The 22,525-nt window shown below is 45.3% G+C and overlaps 1 protein-coding gene across 1 annotated transcript; it reads right to left on the reverse strand.

Moving 5' to 3' along the window:
- Window positions 1–2,776: 2,776 nt before the first annotated feature.
- BTN3A3 (butyrophilin subfamily 3 member A3) lies at window positions 2,777–16,043 on the reverse strand. Its single transcript, XM_027524780.1, is given in 12 exon segments — window positions 2,777–3,819; window positions 6,037–6,063; window positions 6,544–6,570; window positions 6,938–6,964; window positions 7,048–7,068; window positions 7,246–7,446; window positions 7,936–8,046; window positions 8,434–8,715; window positions 10,113–10,164; window positions 10,166–10,461; window positions 10,696–10,785; window positions 15,903–16,043. Coding segments are annotated over 12 exon segments (1,860 nt in total). The 5' UTR covers window positions 15,919–16,043; the 3' UTR covers window positions 2,777–3,109.
- Window positions 16,044–22,525: the final 6,482 nt, after the last annotated feature.

Below are 22,525 nucleotides of genomic sequence, written 5' to 3' on the forward strand. Positions count from 1 at the left end.
TTTAGTAATTGAATGAAGAACTACAGATTAAATTTCCAAAAAGAGTCACTCTTGTTGAGAGTCACAGGAATGAATCTCCAATCATGGAGGCCCTTAGCATATACAGAACAGAGGCCTCCTTAAGAGTGAGCGAGGCCATGGCTATGTGTGCTAGGCTGAAGAGTTCACACCATAATCTTCATAGCCTCTGATTATGACACATTACATGGCAAAAAGAGACCTTCAGTTCAGTTCAGTTCAGTTCAGTCGCTCAGTTGTGTCCCACTCTTTGTGACCCCATGAATCGCAGCACGCCAGGCCTCCCTGTCCATCACCTTCTCCCGGAGTTCACTCAAATTCACATCCATCAAGTCAGTGATGCCATCCAGCCATCTCATCCTCTGTCATCCCCTCTTCCTCCTGCATCCAATCCCTCCCAGCATCAGAGTCTTTTCCAATGAGTCAACTCTTTGCATGAGGTGGCCAAAGTACTGGAGTTTCAGCTTTAGCATCATTCCTTCCAAAGAACACCCAGGGCTGATCTCCTTCAGAATGGATTGGTTGGATCTCCTTGCAGTCCAAGGGACTCTCAAGAATCTTCTCCAACACCACAGTTCAAAAGCATCAATTCTTCGGTGCTCAGCTTTCTTCACAGTCCAACTCTCGCATCCATACATGACCACTGGAAAAACCATAGCCTTGACTAGACGGACCTTTGTTGGCAAAGAGACCTTACAGGTTGGAATTAAAGTTATGGATCTTAAAGTAGAGAGATTATCCTGGATTCATAGGAAGATTATCTTGGATTACTTCTTTGAAGATGGAGGAAGAGGACCAGGAGGTAGGGAATGTGGGAGCCTCCAGAAGCAGGAAAGAGCCCTAGGCTGACAGCCAGCAAGAAATGACCACCTCAGTCCTACAACTGCAAGAAACTAAATTCTGCCAACAATTTGAATGAGCAAGGAAACAGATTCTTTGCTAGTGCCTCCAGAAAGGCATACAGTCTGCAGTCACCTTGATTTTAGCCCAATGAGACCCATGATGGTCTTCTGGCCTACAAAAATATGAGATAATAAATTTATTTTTGTTTTAGGTCACAAAATTTGTGGCAATTTATTACAGCAACAATAGAAAACTAATACAAGGAGAATTTTGTGAAAATATTATGAGATGAATTGTAAAACTTGTGGTGAGTAAACTGTAGGGGCTTAAAATCTAGAAAAGTTTCAGTTAAAGAGTGAGGATTATTAACACGTTTATTTAACAAATGTAACTTGACAACCACATGTCAGATAGAGGGGATACATTGGTGAACAAAATAGTGATGATGATGAAGAGTAATTTCTGCCTGGTACCCGTCAGCTGAAAGGAACATCCATTAACATCAATAACTGATCAGGCGTGGAAATATCCCTTTGCTAGAAATGGACTCTGCTGTGTGACTAAAAATACCATTACAGTTCACCCTGCTTATTTAACTTATATGCAGAGTACATCATGAGAAATGCTGGGCTGGAAGAAGCACAAGCTGGAATCAAGATTGCTGGGAGAAGTATCAATAACCTCACATATGCAGATGACACCACCCTTATGGCAGAAAGTGAAGAGGAACTAAAAAGCCTCTTGATGAGAGTGAAACAGGAGAGTGAAAAAGTTGGCTTAAAGCTCAACATCCAGAAAACTAAGATCATGGCATCTGGTCCCATCACTTCATGGGAAATAGACGGGGGAAACAGTGGAAACAGTGGAAACAGTGGCAGACTTTATTTTTTTGGGCTCCAAAATCACTGCAGATGGTGACTGCAGCCATGAAATTAAAAGACGCTTACTCCTTGGAAGAAAAGTTATGACCAACCTAGATAGCATATTCAAAAGCAGAGACATTATTTTGCCAACAAAAGTCCGTCTAGTCAAGGCTATGGTTTTTCCAATGGTCATGTATGGATTCCAGAGTTGGATTGTGAAGAAGGCTGAGTGCCGAAGAATTGATGCTTTTGAACTGTGGTGTTGGAGAAGACTCTTGAGAGTCCCTTGGATTGCAAGGAGATCCAACCAGTCCATTCTAAAGGGGATCAGCCCTGGGTGTTCTTTGGAAGGAATGATGCTAAAGCTGAAACTCCAGTACTTTGGCCACCTCATGCAAAGAGTTGACTCATTGGAAAAGACTCTGATGCTGGGAGGGATTGGAGGCAGGAGGAAGAGGGGATGACAGAGGATGAGATGGCTGGATGGCACCACCGACTTGATGGACTTGAATTTGAGTGAACTCCGGGAGAAGGTGATGGACAGGGAGGCCTGGCATGCTGCGATTCATGGGATCACAAAGAGTCGGACACGACTGAGTGACTGAACTGAACTGAACTGAACAGTTCATCTGGTTTCATTCCTCCCAAATTCTTGTTCTACAGACAATCTTTAGGTATTAAGTTAGGGTTTCTAGACATCTTGAACATAGGAGGATTGGTTCTGGCTCCAGGATTGCACATCACATTGACAGTGGGAGGAGAGAAGCAGGGCACACATGCCCTTTAGTAGTTAAGACTTTGGCCTTTAGTCCTTTTGCACTTCTGTGTATTCATTCTCTGGACCAAGTCACCCTGCTGAGCCAACCCAATGAAGTGCTGGACCTATAGCTGTGACAATCAACCCTGAAGGAACCAAGTTGGGTGTGGCTTCCATAGGCACCTGCAGTGATCCTTAACCTGGGGTGCCCTGGGAAGAAATGCTCAGGGCTGCACATGGTCCCTCCCTCTCAGAGGCAATGGGGCTGGGAAAATAGCTAGGGGTAGAGGGTGGGTGGGTGGGGGACAGGAGCCCCAACAGCACTGACTCTTTGATGAATTATATAACTTGCTTAACTTGGCCCTGCCTCAGTTTCCACACTCTTGAAATGAGGCTGTGACATAGGGTTGCTATGAGGAGTGAAACATTTAAAGCTTTTAGCACAACACCCAGTACATTGTAAATCATCTGTAAATGTTTTATTATTCAATGCCCAGCCATCATTTACTATCTGAGTGACTTCTAGGAAGTGAGATAATAAAGCAGTATCAAACTCAACTGTCCATATGGAATAAATAAGTGTATTAATATTAGTAGAGTGCTTCACACTGTGTGTGCCTTTAGCATTTTATGGTTGTGATTTGTTGCTGCTGTTAGGGAAGAGACCCTCAGCTGCAGGCTGGGCAGGGAGAAGCAAGGACGTGACTTCAGCCTGAGGCTCTCCATTCTCTTCAGCTGAGCCCAGGACCACTGGGGTTTCCAGGGAAAGGTCAGGTACTAGGCCAGGAACACCAGGACTCCCTGTTCCTGTTGACACTGGGCAAATGGTCAAGGCAGTGGGTTCCAAGGTCAAAATCCTGAAAACAGGCCACAGAGGCCCGGAGAAGGAGGTATGCGGGAAGGTGTAGATATGAGATGCATCCACAGTGTTGTAGAAGGAGACTTCACCAGTCTCATAGTCCAGGAAAACCCCCAGTTTTTCAGGAGGGCTGGCAACAGTCAGTTTGGTCCGGGGCTAAGTGAGAGTCCGGTAGTCATTCTCATCAGACAGCCCTATAGTCCAGAAGTCATTCTCTCATCTCATTTTAATCCAGCATTTTCTCTTCACGTCCTCCCTGTACACCCCCACATGCCACTCTTTCCTGTCCACCTCTACCTCCACCTCCCAGTAATGTCTCCTTGACGTGAAGCTCTTACAGCCAAGCACACAGTAGTACCAATCAAATCACTCGGGGTTGTCTGGCAGATTTCAGCGTTCCTCTGCCCCCTGCAGGCTCCTCTGGTCATCAGACACGAGCAGGATGGGGTTAACTGTGTTGGGATCCAAAATCACATCCTCTGCAGAAATTCTGGGGGGGCAGGATCATGGGTGAACCATTGTTCCTAGATCTCAGAGCCTCAGCCCTCAAGCCCTGGATCTGGTTGAGGAAGCCCAAGTCCAGGGCTGGGTGCCCATAGACTGCCCTGAATGTGACCCTCTCAGCAACACCAGAGGAAAGCCCTAAGGGGCTAGTGTTCAGTAGGAAAGGGGAAAGTGATGAGCATCAGGGTCTGCTTAACCAACATCTAGAGCTGGCTCCTTCCAGCTACATTTTTCCTGTTTCTCTCCCTGAAGTGACTCTGCCCACCTGTATTTCATAGGCATAGATGCTTGCTAAGTCGTTTCAGTTCAGTTCAATTCAGTTCAGTTGTTCAGTCATGTCCGACTCTTTGCGACCCCATGAATCGCAGCACGCCAGGCCTCCCTGTCCATCACCAACTCCCGGAGTTCACTCAGACTCACGTCCATCGAGTCAGTGATGCCATCCAGCCGTCTCATCCTCTGTCGTCCCCTTTTCCTCCTGCCCCCAATCCCTCCCAGCATCAGAGTCTTTTCCAATGAGTCAACTCTTTGCATGAGGTGGCCCAAGTACTGGAGTTTCCGCTTTAGCATCATTCCTTCCAAAGAAATCCCAGGGCTGATCTCCTTCAGAATGGACTGGTTGGATCTCCTTGCAGTCCAAGGGACTCTCAAGAGTCTTCTCCAACACCACAGTTCAAAAGCATCAATTCTTCTGCACTCAGCCTTCTTCACAGTCCAACTCTCACATCCATACATGACCACAGGAAAAACCATAGTCTTGACTAGATGGACCTTCAGTAGTGTCCAACTCCTTGTAACCCAGTGGACTGTACCTGCCAGGCTCCCCTGTCCATGGGATTCTCCAGGTAAGAATACTGGAGTGGTTTGCCATACCCTCTTGCTGGGGATCTTCCTGACTCAGGGATCAAACCCTCATCTCTTACATCTCCTGTATTAGCAGGTGGATTCTTTACTACTAGTGCCACCTGGGAAGCTCGTGCTCCATAGGCATATGGGTTTAAATTTCAATCCTTGTGCTACCACTCATGAAGTGAATGTCTTTTCTCTTTTTTCCATTGACCCAAGCTGTATAATATTTTAAGCCTCAATTTTCTTATCTGAAAAATGGGGCTAAAAAATACTAATCTTTAGGGTAGAATATAACACACATTGTGTATTTGGTTTAGGGCCAGGCATAGAGGAAGTCCCTGATGTTTTAATAGCTGCCAGTCCTTTTCTGTGCTAAGGGGCATTATGTTGAGGGTTTCATGTGCTCCCAGGCCCACTCTCCATGTTCTTCTACCTTTTCTGGACCCCAGAATCTGTCCTCTTTGGACAGTGACACTGGGCTCCCTTGCCTCTGGTCACCTGTTGGGTTTGGTCAGTGGGAGGCACTGGCTGAAGATTGGAAGGAGCAAGAAGAGAGGCATGGCATTTATTTCCTCCTCCACTTCTTCTCTGCCAGCTTCAGGGAGTGATGCTTGACCAAGGGGATAACTCATCTCAGGCTGCCCGCTCTGTGAGCTACAGCTTCCTGTGGGCCAAACACACTCCTCCCCATCTCTTCAGGCCCAGCATGGTGACAGCACCCAACTGTTGTGAACCCTTGGGGATTGAATAGTCCTTTGTTGGTTTCCCTTTGCTCTCTTTCTTCCCTTTGTAAATAGTTTATTCTTTAAGCCCTCTTCAACCACCCATTTTGAATATACCGTCTCCTTTTTGCTGGCTTTTTGACCAAGTACACGTTCATTAGCTCATTTAGTCTTTACCTCAACTCTCAAATAAATAGGAACTACAATCATTGTTTACAAGTGAGGAGACTGAAGCTCAAAACATCAAATAACTTGAGGACACACAGTGGCAAGAGGTGGCATATGGACCTTGGGAAAGGACATGACCTTTGAACATTGCTTTCTCTCCTTGGTCACGTTGCATCTGCACTCTCGCTGCAATATTAGTTTACCCTGCCTGTCTTTCCCCTCACCTCCACCGTTGATGCCTCTTCCTTCCCATAAAGATCTGTGGAAGCCCAGGAGACCAATTCTTACCAGTTCTCTGGGCACTCAGTGGAAGGCTGCTGGAGACTGAGATCTCCGGTCAGAACTCTCCCAGTCACAGGAACTTGCTGTCCCAGAATCTCAAGACGTGGAAAAGAAAAAGGGAATATGGTCCCTCGGGTTTTCGTCCTGGGGGATGTACAGTGATTCACTCACCAGCTTGGAAGAGGGCCTTCTTCCACTCTGAAAGAAAGGAGACACAAAAAGGAATGCTCCTTAATTCTGATCTTTCCCTCACCCATTCTCCTCACTGAGCTTTTCTGTGTCCCTTTCTTCAGTCTCTTCCTTCATCTACAGCTTGGGTAAATCAGGCATAAAACCTCTCAAAAATGGTGGATTTTCTTCACTCTATTGTGCTGGGGCTGCAGGTGACATGGCCAGGCTATACTAGGCTGTGTGTGTGTGTGTGGGTGTGTGGGGGTGTGTATGTGTGTGGGTGTGTATGTCGGCAGGGCAGGGAGTGGTTAAACTGCCCAGACACTATATCTGAAGGTCCTCTCTGAGGCTGTAGAAAAGCAGGGATGGTACTCCCCACAGAAAATGAGCCTCTGGGTTAGATCTGAGTATTCCTACTGCAAATGCCAGTGGGTCACGCAGCAGGGAAAAGGTTTAAATGTTTATCTACCTGTGCCAGGAAACTCAGAGAACATCCAGGTCACTCACCTGGATAGGTTTGAGACTTCTCCCCACCTACAATGGAAGAAAGGTAGAGACATTACCTGAACTCTGTCATTTCTGAGTCCTTTCTTTTTACTTTTGCCTCATCTCACCTTCTTTTTGACCACTCCACCCTTCCTACCTTCTGCCTGTGCCTGTTCAACTCTCACCTCCCCTCTCTTCTTTAGGGAAGGAGATTGAAGGCCCCTTTCTCTATTAAAAAAGAAAACACTCTCTATTCTCCCTACCAAATACTTCCCCCTCTCCAGTCACCCATATTTCTTCTCCTGGGAAAAAGGATCCAGAACATTTCTTTATCCCAGTGAGGAACCTGGCTGGAAAATATATGGGCAGAGACAGTCTTATATGTGAATTCAGAGAAAATGTCAGAGCCACTTACGAGTTATGTACTGGACCTTTCTCCACTCTGAAATGGAAGAAAAATGGTGAGTCATTAAGTTGTAAGTCATAGGAAGATGAGCATAGGTCCCTGGGGGAATCAGAACTTACCGAGCTCATACTGGAGCATCTCTGGAAAAGAAGCAGAAAAAAAAAAAAAAAGTACTGTTATCGGGGTGGAAGGAGGAGGACCTCTAGAAAATAAATCTTAAAGATGACCAAGTGCTGGGTTGGGTGCGAGAGGTAGGGATGGGGTGAGGTGATCCAGCTCCCTCCTGCAAAACAGGACTCCCTCTCCAGGTCAGATACCTTTTATTCTTTGTTCTTGCTCCTTTTCTGCCCAAGCTGTTTCTTTTTCCTTTTTCGCTCTTTCTTTCTCCGTGAATAGAGTCTCTTTTTCTTTCCTCTGTAGACACAGGAAGTAACCAGCTCCAGCAAGAAGCAGCAGAGAGACCGTCAGGGTCCCTGCAAAGGCAATGATCCAGCGCTGGGCCCTGCTGAAGAAGGGGTCTGCAATGGGATCCAGGCTTAGCTTCTCTCCCTCAGGACAGGGTTCATGGCATTCATCTCCTGATGTTAAAATCTTTCTCTTCCTAAGTTCTCAGAGACCTTTAGGTAAGACTTTGGGAAGCCCCGCAAAGGTTTTATAGATACAATAATAACATAATACCAGAACTTGTCTTGAAATGTCTGTCTCTCACATGTAAATCTGTTATGTAAGCATCATAATCAAGTTTTTTTCTTCTTAAAATTTATAATAAGTTACATCCACATGGTTCCACTATCAAATAAATGCACATAAAACATTATCCGAGTCTCCTGTCCACTCATACAAGTTTTAATACACATTTCTCTAGTGAGTGAGGTTGGACACTCTTTCATGTGTTATTCCTTTTCTGTGAACTAATAATTCATCCTTTGCTCTTTTTTCTACTGGTTTGTACTATATTTTAATGGGATTAGCATTTACTCTAAATTATGAGTTGTACATGGACCCACCTGCCCCCAACTTTGTCATTCGTCTTTGCTTAAGGATCCAATCTTCGCCATTTCTCTCCAGTTCCCATTGCCTGTCACCATTCCTGGCACATAGGAAATGCTCAGTAAATCCTTGTGAAGTAAACAGGAGAAAACAAAAAAAAACCTAGTTCCATTAAAGGCTCTGGAACTCAGCTCAGTGACTCACTTTCACTGTATACCACAGAGACACACACATCCCCCTTTCATTTCTTTTTTCAAAATTTATTACATTTTTTTGTTTTTATACTTTTCTCTTTTTTAATATGGCTATACTAGATTTCAATTGGTTAATGTTTAAATTGTCATTTTGTCTAATTTTCTATAGATTAAATTTTACATATGTCTCTTTTAAGGAATTTTTTTAAACTGAAGTATAATTGACTTCCTTATATTATATTAGTTCCAGGTGTTCACATCCTTCTTCTTCCAACAGCCATGGCTCCTCACAGTACACCTGCAACTAAGCAGGGTACTCACTTGCAATGGAAATCCGGGCTGTCTTTTCCTGGTTGAGGAGGGGATTTCTGATGATACAGGACACCCCTTCCCCAGAGCCACCTTTCACAATTACAGATGATGTGACTGCATACAGGCCCGCTCCATCTGCAGCCGGAGGTGCCGTCACAGCTGGCATGTTCTGGCCCTCGGCATCTCACCACTGAATCTGGGGCTGGGGATACCAGCTGGTGGACTTGCACCCCTGGTGGATCTCTCCATTCTCATGGCCCATCACTTGAATGTGAAGGTCAGAGCCCAGTGCTGTGGAAAGGATGAATGAGCCTCAGTTCTTGGGAGTGTCCTGTGGTGAGGGTCTCAACAGGAGTTGTATGGCACACTCAGATAATTAAACTCGAGTTTTCTAAGAAACTGTTTGCAAAAGGGTGGTCATAATGAGGAGAAAACTACGTGGAATAGAGCAGTACTCCAGGGCCAGGAACAATGGAGTGTTACCACCCACCCCTAAACCCAAAGGGGAGTGAAGAGGGAGCTGTTTTGAAGACCTAAAGTGGGAGAGACATGTAGAGAGAGCTTTCATAAGAGGAGTTGTGATCTTCTGGAAGGGCATATAGCCAGCTAGAGGTGGCCCCGCAGTGAATAAGCCAGGGGCATAAGTACCCTGACCCCTCTCTCTTCCTGCTTCTACCTTCTGCTATGGCTCCCCATGGACCAAACCCAGCCAGAAGCTACATGGCAAGAGAAGGAGATATGTCCTGAGAAAGAGATATGCAACGCTTGACATGGAATATGAGTCTAGTCTTGGTGTTCTCCTGTGGAACACAAGCAATTTCATGGAATATCAGCATCAAAGGGCCCTTTGTCACTATGACAGGTGAAGACACAAGACCAACAAAAATCATGTTTGACGATAGAGAAAAATAGAGCACTGTCCCAAACATAACCTTGACCAAACATTCCCCTATCCTGGCTGAGTGACACCACTCCTTTACTAGTCCCAGATTAGCCTCACTCTAGTCTTCCTCCTGCATAAGATTTATGAAGTTATCCACCCACAGAAATATACCTCCTCCTCTCTGACAGCATCCCATCCAGAGCAAAGCCCATTTCCATAAAGCTTGCCCTAAATCTCCTAACAGAAGCCCAGAGTCTATGCCAAGTTTCCTCTATCACCCTCTTCCTGAGACCCCCATGCTCCCACAGGGCATGCACTGCTCCTCCTGCAACAAGGATTGAAGTCAAATGGTCCAATTGCAAGTGTGCTCTGAGGCGGTGTGGTTTGGAGAACAGTGACAGCACAGATGCTGCCCTTACAGGTCAGCCTCCCAGGGCTCATGGTGGCGAGTACCTGGAGGGGCCCCCAGAAGCCACCTGGAAGGCAACTGAACCCAGACAACCATGCACCATCTCCAAGGAGATGTTTTCCTATCCTTCCCATCCTGACCTTCCATTCCCAGTTTAGACCCTGGCAGTTGGCAGGAGGGAGCTCTTTACTTGACAAGATAGTGTACAGGAGGGGGGTCTTCCTGGAGGAAGACCTGCTTCTTTCCTGAGGGTCTCAGAGAAACAAAGTCAGAAGACAGAGGAGGCAGTTCCCAATGATCAGCCAAGAGCTTTGAGAGGTGGATTTGGAGCAGAAACTCTGCATCTGTTCCTAGGTCCCAAGAGGAATACACTCAGAACAGAACTTGAAGGCTCACCTGCAACCTTCAGCTCCAATAAGGCTTTCTCATAGAAGTTGCTGTCTTGGAAAATAGCACAGGTAGTTTCCACTGTCAGAGGCTCTAACGTTGTGTATTCGGAGAACAGCTTTCCCTGCAGTGATGTCATCTCTTAAAATCTCAGTTCTCCCTTGGTACTCTGCCGTCTGTCTGTCTTCCACTTCCTTGCCATGTGCATACATGAAAACCACCTGCCTGAGGCTGGATCGCACCCACTTCAGTTCCATGGTCTCCACGCTCATCTTTGGGGACAGGTGACAGGGCAGCTCGGCGTCTTCACCCACCATGACCAGAATGTGGCCAGGGGGTCCAATCACAGCAAACTGAGCTGGTCAGAAAAGTGGGGGTGGGTAATTCCATGAGGACATCATGGGAAGGGGTTGTCTCAGGCTTAGAAAAGCCTAGAGAGGAATAGGATCCTGACAGAAGGACATTTGTCTTAATGGCATGTGAGCCTTCAGTTTGCAACAGGACTTCCAGGAATGAGGGGATCAAAGGTTCTGACTGGGTGCAAACAGGTAATTATCTGCTTCCAATACAAAACAGCAGCATTGTTCCCTACCTGAGCAAGGAGTCAGCAGTTGGTCAGAGATGAGGCAGATAAGGAGGTGAAATGGAAGGAAGTCTAGGCACCAAGCCATTTTCATCAGTGCTGCAGAGAGATAGCAGAAAGAGTCAGGCAGAAATACCACCTGGAAGAAGATGGAGAATTCTGTGTAGGAACCTCTGCCTCCCCAGGGCTGACTCAGGGAGAAACACAGGATAAGTAGTGTAAGGACCCATGATCCTCCTCTGCCAAAATGTCTGCTTGCGAGTCTCTTCACCTTTGAGTTCCCACACGGAAAACCTCCCGTAAAAATATGTATGTTAAGTGTACAGACAGTAACCCTAACCCATCAAGACATCCTTGGCTCTACTGAGTATGTTCAGAATCTCTACACTCGCCCACACTTCCCCAGCTATGTCAGGTCCAAGCCTCCACCATCACACCCTGATTAATATAGGACTCTCCTTTTTGGGTCCTCCAATTCTGCTTGTGTTCCCTACAGTCTCAGTACAACATCCAGAACATTCCTTGAGTCACATCCTGTCACTCCTCTGTTCAGCACCTTCTGTGGGCTCCCATTTCATTCTGAGTAGATGCTGAAGTCCTTCCAATGGCTGGCATGGCCCTCCTGGAGCTGCATGCCTCACTTCATCTCCAGGCACACTGTCCTTCCTACTGTTCCTTGGACAGAACACGATAGAAGACCTTGACCTTGACTCTTCCCTCTGCCTGGAACCCTCTTCCCCATACATCCACAAGCTCACTCTCTCGCCTCCTTCAAGTCCATCCTTTAAAATCAGTTCCTCTATGAGACCTTCTCTGATCACAGAATTGTGGTAAACTGTTCCCATCCCCCTCAACTACTCTCTTTTTCCCATTGCATTTTCACCAGTGAACATATCATACATTTATCATCTGTCTCCAGCTGCTAGAATGTAAGTTCCACAAAGCAATGATATTGGTTTATTTTGTTTCCTGATGTGTAAGACACCTGTAAGAACGGTGGTGGTTCACATGAAACCCTCAGTGAATATTTGTTGAGTTAGTGAATGGATGAGGGCTTACATATTAAACCATCAATACTCACTAGCATTTTAGTTCAGTTTAGATGATCAGAATAGTTGGGTGTCATCCAACTAATGAGAGGAGGGGAGGTGGAGAGTTTATGGAGATAAGCATTTTTCTGCATAATGATAATACTCTTTTGGCCTGGCTTAGAGAGCAGAGCCTGGCCTCCTGTGCTTCCACTGGGAACTTAGTTGTATTAAAGCATTTATTCTTATTTTTCAATAAAGTGGTTTCAAAGAGCAAGCCTATCCTGGACATGCAAGTGTTGCAACTTGGTAAGCCTTTAGTGAACTCTTTTCACAACTGTTCTGGGAATTCCCTGGTGGTCCAGTGGTTAGGTCTCTGCATTTTCACTGCCAGCTTCAATCCCTGGAGGAACTAATCTCATGCATGACCAAAAAAAAAAAAAGTTCTTTGGGGGGAAACATTTGTTCTTTAGTGGGAGAAACATCTCTGGAAAGAAAATGGTTCACTTTCTTTTTTCCCTTTCCTCCTGTGTTTATCAATGCTCCTTGGCAGATGGCCTGCCTCTGGGCTCACCAGCAATGAATAATTTCCCTATCTTGGTCTTTGCACTGCTAGGGAAGTGCCTTTTAGGGGTGGAGATGTAATTGTTGGCACTTGCACAGAAGGGCAAATATGTCAACTTCCAAACACACAGCAGACCAGTGCAGCTCATGCCTCTATGAAGTGCTGGGGTTCTCCCAGCACAGAGGCAGGGCCCCTGCAACTCCCCAGTTCCAGCCCAGTGTTTCCAAATGTATCTTGGTCTGTAAAAGCACCTCCACCTTGTGTGATAAGAGAAGTGTGGGGCCCTTGCCAGCTAGCCAGGCTTGATTATAGCTGGAGTTCTAACTTGGCTTCCACTCCAACCACACCAGAGTTGTCTTCCTCCCTATATAGTGGAGAGCCTGAGAGTCGATTATTCCAAGACTAAGAACTCCAGATGGAACCCTCTCCTTTCTCCCATCATGTATTCTTTCCTTCCCTGAAAATGTCACATGAAATGGTGTGCTGACGAATGACTCAGGGTGTGCCCATCTGTCTCCTCTAGGCCCAACCCATGGCCATCACAAAGTTTACATCACTCTCCCATCAGACTGTGGTCCAAGATCCTGGCAGATTCCCTGGGTCAATCAGAGGCTGAACCTACCACTTCTTTTTTTTTTTTTTTAAGTTTGGGCTAAGCTTTGCGGCTTGCAGGATCTGGACCACTGCCAGTGAAAGTGCCTAATCCTAACCACTGGACCTCCAGGGAAGTCCCATGAACCTACCACTTCTTAACCCCAAGGCGAGTGAATTGGAGAGTTAAGCATAAGGCGGGTCTCAACCAGGCATTTTCATTCCTTCAACAAATGTTTATCGAGCACTCACTGTGTGCCAGGCCCACTATGTGTTAGATGTTGGAAATGAAAAGGGTGTGGGAGGTAAGTCATGGCACTACGATTCAGCAGCTCTGTGATTTCAAAAATCTGCTTGAACTTCAGTTACTCATGACACATTATGAAACAGGAAGTTTAGAATGTACACAGTTGATTTAGTAATTTCACTTCCAGATATCTGGTCTAGCAAAACACTTGCATGGGTGCAGAGAGAATTGTGTGTAAGGCTGACACTGAAACATTATTTTTAAAAGTGGAAAAAAAAAGGCGGGGGGGTAAACAAGCTAACCAGCCACTCTAACCACTAACAGAAGACTGGTTGGTTAAATAAAGGCTGATCTGTATGAGGGAACTCAGTGTGGCAGTTAAGAGTAATTTATAGTCACTAACCCAGAAAATAAAGATATATTAAATAAATAAAAAGCACACTGCAGAGAAAATTAATGATTATATTAAAAAACAAAACCTAAGTTATTGATTTGTATGTACATGTTTATACCTTGGACTTCTCTGGTGGCTCAGATGGTAAAAAATCTATCTGCAATGTAGGAGACTGGGTTCCATCCCTGGGTTGGTGAGATCCCCTGGAGAAGGGCATGACAACCCACTCCAATATTCTTACCTGGAGAATCTGCATGGATGGAGGAGCCTGGCAGGCTACTGTCCAAATCACCTTAAAAGAGATCATGCTAAACTGAAAATCGAAGACTGAATGAGAGACACTTTTGTGCTTTGCCTCCTACCTTTGAAAATTATTCGGATGTTTTCAGTTTTAAAAGTTTTCATGTTTTACTCAGCAATTAAAATTTTTTACAAATAATTACTCTGACTGCAACATATTGGTTGTTCAGAAAATACCAACTCCTGTAAATCAACTGTATGTCAATAAATAAATAAAGTCTCCTCACACTAATTCACCCTAAACAAACCAGTATCAGGCCCGCATTCACAGTACCTGCTACTCTTAAACCGGCCTTTGAGAAGAGGCCGGCAGAGGGAGGTGAGTGGGTTGAGGAGGAGCTGGGAGCAGAAATTTGTCCAGCTGGGTTTTTTTGGGAGCCTGCATGAAACTCAGACATATCCTCAGACAAAAGATTGCCTTTCACCATATCTTCTGCTCTTCAAAACTGCTCCCTAAGATGCTAGAGAGAGGATATTATTATTATTATCATCATTATATAGGTAACAATTTCAATGCTGTCCTCAGAGTGAGGAATATATTTTCACTAATTTTGGGGGGATGTTATTGTTGTTTTTTTTTTTTATTCCTGATTATAGACTGAAGAAGGAATTCATAGGGCCTGGACTCCATCTTAGGCCTGTTCATGCTGATCATGCTCAGTCACTTTTCCAGCGGATTCTGAACTCTGTGTTTATTGCCTATGAAAACAACAACAGAAGGATAAGTCCCCCTCCAGACAGGGGAACCTTGAAGATCGTATCTAGGTTACTCATCGCCTAAGAGAAAACATACACTAATCACCCCTTCCTCCAGACAGGCCATAAATTGTTCGTATATCTATCAGAGTGTAACCTCGGGTTTATTGCTTGTTGGCTAATTGTTTGACTGTTTGAGCACATGAGCACATAGCATGTGAATGATGGGGTTATTAGGATTGTATTTTCCTTGGTTTATGTAAGTTTCAAGGAATTTGGGGTGGTGGGTTCAGACACATACACATGGGGTATAAAAGATTTTCACAAATGCTGGTTAGGGTCCTTGGCTAAGAGGAGACTCTGCCTTGGGCCCGCCGGTGTAATAAACTGCACTCCACTATCTGCATTGTTCTTGTGAGTGAGTTTGTTTCCCGGAACTCGTGGCTACAACAAGACAACATCAAAACAGAGAAAAATAAGAAGGAATAAAATTTAAATAATTTGTGATAGTAATCATATACTTTGCTTCATGGGACTATAAGGATTTCTGGAAGTATTTTGACCATAGATATATACTAAATGCCTGAAAATTGTCAAAATTATCATTTGACCCAGAAATTCCACTTGTAGAAACTACTCTCAAAGAAAAAAAAGTCAAGTATTAACACAAACATTCGAGTTTAAAGCTGTTCATCATAAATAAGATTCAATAGCAAAATGTAGATACAATTTAAATCTCCAAATTAAATCCAGCTTTGTTACAACTAGAAATACAAACTTTTTTTTAATTTAAATTTATTTATTTTAATTGGAGGCTAATTACTTTACAATATTGTATTGGTTCTGCCACACATCAACATGAATCCGCCATGGGCATATACATGTTCCGCATCCTGAACCCCCCTCCCACCCTAGAAATAAAAACTCTTTATTAAAAACATGATTCCAAAATCCCTTTCATGATTGGACAATGTGTTTGTATCCATTCTCCAACTGTTGCATATGTTGATTCAGATTTTTTAAATTACAAATAATTCTATAATGAACATCTTCACATGCAAATCTTTAAGGCATATCTTTTTTCAGAATCTCTTAGAACACATTCCCAGAGATGACTAGGAGAGATAAGAGTCTTTTGCTCCTTTTTGATCACAGTAATTGATCACAGAACATGCAATCAGCAAGCTTTTTTCATTCACACTGTGACTCTCCCACAAATGCTCAAATTCAGGTCTTTAGCCTTTGCATTGCCCTGCTGTCTCCACCCCCTCATCCCCTTACTACAGCACACCCGAGCTCCCATCACTTTCTCTGGGCAAGGCCCACTCTCAGCTCTTCAGCCTCCCTCCTTCCAAGGCTTATCACCCTGGATTTTACCTATTTTCCCACACTTACCTCTTGGCAATCCCATCTGAAAATTACATTCCACAGAGTAAAGATAATCAATAGTTCCTCATTATAAATAAGAGTCTCTTTTCTCTGGAAGAAAGGAAAAAGTGATGCATGCTCTCTCTGACAAAGAGTAAGAATTGGTCTGTGAAAGAATTAGTTTCAGATTGGCTCAGAGGGGTGGTTCTCATCAGCTGCTGGGTAGAAACCAGTGAGGAGGTTTGAAAACTGAAACTATATTGTGTTGTGAAAAAAAATCCCAGCCTAATTCTCACTTTGTATCACTCTGTGTTTCCCTAATTGAATCATTTATGCATATTTATGTATGTATAAATCAGTATTTATTATATACACCTGCTTTATGTCTTAAATATGATAATAGATTTATTTTTTCTCATAAAAGATTTACTTAGTAGAGAAATAAAAGGTTTGAATGTGTGAAGAGGGGAAGACATGCATTAATTAAAACATTTCTGTGGTTTTTGGCTAACGTCTGTTTGCATGTACAGCAGACATGGAGGGGAATATATTTTACAACAGAGGCAAATGAACAGAAAACCAAACCCTCTCCACCTTTTTTAGAACCTCTGAAATTCAGGTCTCAGATTCATTATCGAATAATATAATTTTCACATTTTCCAGAGCAGTGTTCTGGTGACTGATTGGCATATTTTACATTTTTCAGAAAAATTCTTATTTGGGGTGTTGCTGAGAAGGCTCATGAACCCTCTGAGCCTTATTTGTGCTAATTTCATATGTATTTCTTTCTCCTCTGCCAGTAGGATTCTTAATCACCGAGGTTAGAGTCTGGCTGGTCTGTGGGTACTGTTCCTGTTAGCGGTCTTTGGGACAAAGTGGTCCTATCTGTGGCCTAGAGCCCCCCAAGACAATTTGTTTGCCTCTTGGGACAATGAATAAAGCTCAAGGGACTTCAATATGGCTTTGCTGATGGAATTTAATTATATATATGTATATATATGCTGCTGCTGCTGCTAAGTTGCTTTAGTCATGTCTGACTCTGTGCGACCCCAGAGACGGCAGCCCACCAGGCTCCCCCGTCCCTGGGATTCTCCAGGCAAGAACACTGGAGTGGGTTGCCATTTCCTTCTCCAATGCATGAAAGTGAAAAGTGAAAGTGAAGGCGCTCAGTCTTGTCCAACTCTTAGCGACCCCATGGACTGCGGCCTACCAGGCTCCTCCGTCCATGGGATTTTCCAGGCAAGAGTGCTGGAGTGGGGTGCCATTGCCTTCTATATACATATATATATATACACACACACACACACACACATATGCGTACATACACATATATGGGATTCCCTGGTGGCTCAGCAGTAAAGGATCTGCCTGAATGCAGGAGACACGGTTCAGTCCCTGGGTTGGGAAGATCAACCCCTGGAGAAGGAAATGGCAACCCATTCCAGTATTCTTGCCTGGGAAATCCTTTGGACTGAGGAGACTAGTGGGCTACAGTCCATGGGGTCAAAAAGAGTCAGATAGAACTTGGTGACTAAACAACCAACAACAACAAGATATACATGTGTGTGTGCCCAGCCTTGTCGGACTCTTTGTGACATTATGGACTATAGCCCACAAGTCTCCTCTGTCCAAAGGATTTCCCAGGCTAGAATACTGGAGTGGGTTGCTATTTCTTACTCCAGGGGATCTTCCCAACCCAGGTATTGAATCCTCATCTCTTGCATCTCCTGCATTGGCTCTTTATCACTAAGCAACCAGGGAAGCCTATATATATATATAATATATTTTATACAGGAAAGCCTATCTATCTATCTTTTTTTTTTCTTTCCCCAAGCAGGGATCTAACCTGGGCCCACATTAGTGAAAGCATGAGTCCCAATCACTGGATCACCAGGAAATTCTTGGAATTTAATAATATTACAAAAGTTTGAATTTAGGCTCTGTGGTAGAGATAGCTGGATGCTTGTGCAAGTTTCGTTTTCTGTCTTTTTTCTTTTTTTAAAACTTACAAAGAGTTAGCATTCCTTCTGCGGTAAGGTTGAAGGAGGAAACAGACAGAACAGGCTCCATCTTGAAAGCAGGACTCCATCTTGGGCCGGACTGTGGACTTTGAGCTATATGCCCAGTATCTATGGAAATGACATACCAACTGGAAGACCAGGCCCCCTGGACGGAAGAGCCCCAGGGCTCGTACCCAGACTCTCTGCTGCCTAAAAGAATACCCTAATTATCTGTGTAACTGAATAGAATCATAAATTCTATTATGCTTATTGGGGTATGACCACAGGCCTATTGATAATTGTCCCCTTTGTTGTATCAAAGATACAACTTTGATTGTATTTTTCTTTTCTTTTGTTCAGACTAGTTTCAGGGAATTTGGGGAGGTGGGTTTGGCACGTACACTTAGGGTATATAAGGTTTTCAGAAAAACTGGTCAGGGTCCTTGGCTAAGAGGAGACTCTGCCTTGGGCCTGCCGGTGTAATAGTGTAATAAACTGCACTCCACTATCTGCATTGTCCTTCAGAGTGAGTTTGTTTCCCAGAACACGTGGCTACAACATTTGGTGCATGGGCCGGGAAACTCCTCACTTGGAGGAGACAAGTCCCATTTGGGACTACTCTGAGGCCTTGCGGCTCGAATCTTCTAGGGGATAAGGCGCCTCGCCCTTCTGGAAGGATTCTGCTTCTCAATGTCCGGACCTCTCATGTTAGCAGGTACTGGATGGCAGCAGGGGAACTGAGCACTCAGGTGAGGAGGAACCCACCTGGTAGGGTGGAAGACGGGGCCTGATCACCCCACTGGGAGGGATTAGAAGGGGCACAGACCCACAGGAGCCTGGACTAGGCAGGTGGCAACGATTGCTTGGTACACAGGTTGACGCGCGTGTTAGGGCTTAGAAAGGAAATTTGTGAAGGTCATTTAGGAGGTGGTGTCCACGCCGTCTTGGGGGAAATTATTACCAAGCAACTGCCAGGGGATTTTTAGGAGAAGAAACTTGGTTTTTGTGTGCTCGTGTTCTGCCCTCCCTAAGGAGGTGTCCCATCTGCTATGAAATTCTTGACCCCCTCGCAATTATCAGGCTAGAAAGAGGGGGATACATAAGTGAGTACGAATTGGCTTTTCCGGAGATGGCCTGGGACATTGGATATTTAACCCATCTGTATTTTCATCTGCACCTGATCAAGTCCACCAAGACACAATGGACTTTAAAAGTTAAGGGAGAAACAGTCTTGGATCATGTGGTGTTCTGGTTCGGCTGTGCTGACCGGCAGGTGAAGACACGCCGATCCTCCTTCTCCCTTTGGGATCTGGCAGGTAAGGCTCTTCTCACCCCAATTAGGAAGGAGGCAGAATGGCAATTTCAGTGTCATTGAATGGAAATATCAGAAGTACACAGGGTACCGAGAACTTTGTAGACAGAACGAAAAGGAAAAGTAGAAGAAGGTCCGAGAAGGTAAACAAGATGGGGGAGTGAATCTAAGGCAACTGTATTGGAGTGCATGATTAAAAATTTAAAGAAGGGATTTGTAGGAGACTGTAGGGTAAAGATGAAGCCTAACCGCCTCCACATACTCTGTGAGGTCGAATGTCCCCCTATGGGAGTAGGATGGTCACCAGAGAACACCATGAACTCAAAAATAGTGGAAGCAGTCTATATAGTAGTCACAGGAGAGCCAGGACACATGGATCAAAATCCATATATTGACTCATGGCTAGGGTTAGCTCAAGACCCTCCTATTTGGACAAGGTTCTGTATTCCAGAAGGGAAAGGGAAAAATATTAGTGGCACAAAAATTGACTGATGATAAAAAAGGAAATTCTACAGGATTTGGACGGGGATGACCTGACCCCTCCCCCATACTGGATGATGACGCGCCTGCCTCCCAGTGCTCCACCAGGACCTGAGGCCACCTTAATGCCGGATCCAGGGCCAGGTGAAGCTCCTGTAGCAGCCACTGCTCTTCCACCAGCTCTCCCCGAGTTCGTAGAGCCGCCGTTTCGGTGGGCTCCAATCCCAGCAATGGCGACCTCTGGTCAATGCCCCCAGAATTCCACCTCAGCTGAACCTCGTAGATTGTATCCACCTCTCCCGGTGAGTACTGATGGGAAGGGGGAAGAAAACACAGCAATTAGACAGAGGCTGCTCCCCTCCAAGGAACAGGGGGAAAGAACCCCACTACAGATGCCTCTCAGAGAGCTACAACAGCCTCCAGTTCAGGACGCAGTTCAGGCACTACCATCAGCCCCCTGTAGCCTAGTATTACCAGCCATTTCCCTCTACGGATATGTTAAACTGGCAGAGACACGCTCCACCGTACTCGGGGGAGCCACAAGCCACGATTAGGCTAATGGAGACTATTTTTCGAACCCACCACCCTGCATAGGATGACATAATCCAACTACTAGTCTCCTTTTTCAGCACTGAGGAAAGACACAGGATCCTAACAGACCAAAAAATGGTTAAGAGAAATGGCACCTGGGGGTTCTGCAAACCCGCAGCGGTGGGCAGAACTAGCCACTCCCAATAAGAGGCCCAGTTGGGACTGTAACACAGAAAAAGGGAGGGGTCACCTGGAGAGAGATCGGGTGACTATTTTACAAGGTCTCAAGAAGGGGGCCTGAAAAGCTATGAGTATTGCAAAACCCTCCGAAGTGATTCAAAGGGAAAGCAACTCACCCTCTGAGTTCTGCGAAAGACTGTGCAAGGCCTATAGACTTTATACGCCAGTAGACCCAGCCAGAGGCTGCTGGGTCTCAGATGGTGAAAAATGCAGCCTTTGTGTCTCTAGCCTACCCGGAAAATGTCAGATGGGGGGACACCAAGTGACTCACGAATTTTTATACATCCTTGAATGCCCAGTACCTTTGTTAGGAAGAGACTTGCTGTCTAAATTGGGGACACAAGTGACCTTTCCCCCCACGAAAGACCCATTGTTTGAGTGGGCTCAACCATCTATTTACTCTTCTTCTCAATAACCCCTCAAGATGAATGGAGGTTGCACGATCTCCCAGAAGGGAAACTGGACAGGCTAAACAGTCGAGAGAGAAAGTTAACTCAACAATTCCTTGAGGTCTGGGTGGAAGACAACCCACCCCAGGGTTGCAAAACAAGTCCCACTGGTAATAGAACTCAAACCTGGTACAATTATGTCAGCACCCGCCTTGGGCCTGCCAGATCTTGCTAAGCCGTTTACTCCTTACATGACTGAAAAGGACAAGGTGGCTACGGGAGTGTTGTTTCAGACTATGGGGACACGGGACAGACCCGTGACTTATCTCTAATCAGCTGGACAGTGTTGCTGGACTGGGTGGCTGGGATGCTTACGGGCAGTTGCTGCAGTTACCTTACTGGTCCAGGAGGCAACCAAGCTGACTTTGGGCCAAGATTTGATCATAAAAGTGCCACATGAGGTCAACACTCTCCTGCGAGGGGACCCCATAAATGGCTGTCAACATTCCGGATTACTCAATACCAGGGACTGTTATGTGAGAACCCCCATGTTACTACTGAGCCTTGTCAGGCCCTGAATCTGGCCACTCTCCTTCCTGTGGGAGAAGGTGGGTCCTCACACGATTGCAAGGAAATACGCCAACAGACCTGACTTGAGAGACCACCCAATCCCCGACCCAGATTTGGTCCTGTACATCAATGGCACCAGCCTGGTGAAACAAGGACAGTGATTGTCGGGATATGCAGTCGTCATGGAAGAAACCATCATTGAGGCTAGCTCTCTGCCATCACACTGGTCCGCTCAATGGGCCGAACTATATGCTCTAATCCAGGCCCTCCAGCTGTCAAAAAGTAAGAAGACAAACATTTACATAGACTCCAGGTATGCTTTTGCCACACTACAGGGCTCTGTATAAGGAGAGAGGGCTTTGACAGCTAGTAAAAAAGATATTAAAAATAAGAAAGAAATTAAGACCCTATTAGATGTTGCCTGGGAACCAGAAAGGGTTGCAGTCATACACTGCTGAGGACGTCAAAAAGAGGATACCCCCAGGGCTCAGGGAACAAACTGACAGATAAGACCGGTAAACAAGCAGCCGAGGGCTTGGGGGTGACAAGTGAAGCCCCTATTAAAGCTCTCCAAAATACACTGAAGCCCAAAACCAACTAGCCAAAGCAGAAGGGGCCGTCAAGACTGAAAAGAGATGGTGGGAGTTGCCAAGTGGCAAATTATTGGTACCGGAGGAGCTGGCACCCACTCTGGTAAGCCAAACACACCAAGCGACCCATCTAGGCCGTGATAAACTGGAAGAGCTAATTTGAAAATATTTCTTGGTCCCCTGCCTCTCTTCCCTATGCAGGACAAAATCTCAGAACTACACTGCCTGCTCACAGGTCAATATTGCCTCTTGGCACAGACAGAAACCTCCAGGGATTCAGGTAAAAGGCACACTGCCCTTTGAACACCTGGAAGTGGACTTCCCTGAAATGAAACCTCACCGACACTACCATTACCTGCTGGTCATAATATGTATGTGCTCAGGATGGGTAGAAGCTTTCCCTACCTGGACTGAAAGAGCATCAAAAGTAGCCTGTTGCCTGCTTAGGGAGATAGTTCCCAGATTTGGATTTCTTACCAGCATTGGACATCCCTGGTAGCTCAGACGGTAAAGTGTCTGCCTACAATGCGGGAGACCC

Source organism: Bos indicus x Bos taurus, chromosome 23, assembly GCF_003369695.1.
Source record: "Bos indicus x Bos taurus breed Angus x Brahman F1 hybrid chromosome 23, Bos_hybrid_MaternalHap_v2.0, whole genome shotgun sequence".
NCBI lineage: Eukaryota > Metazoa > Chordata > Mammalia > Artiodactyla > Bovidae > Bos > Bos indicus x Bos taurus.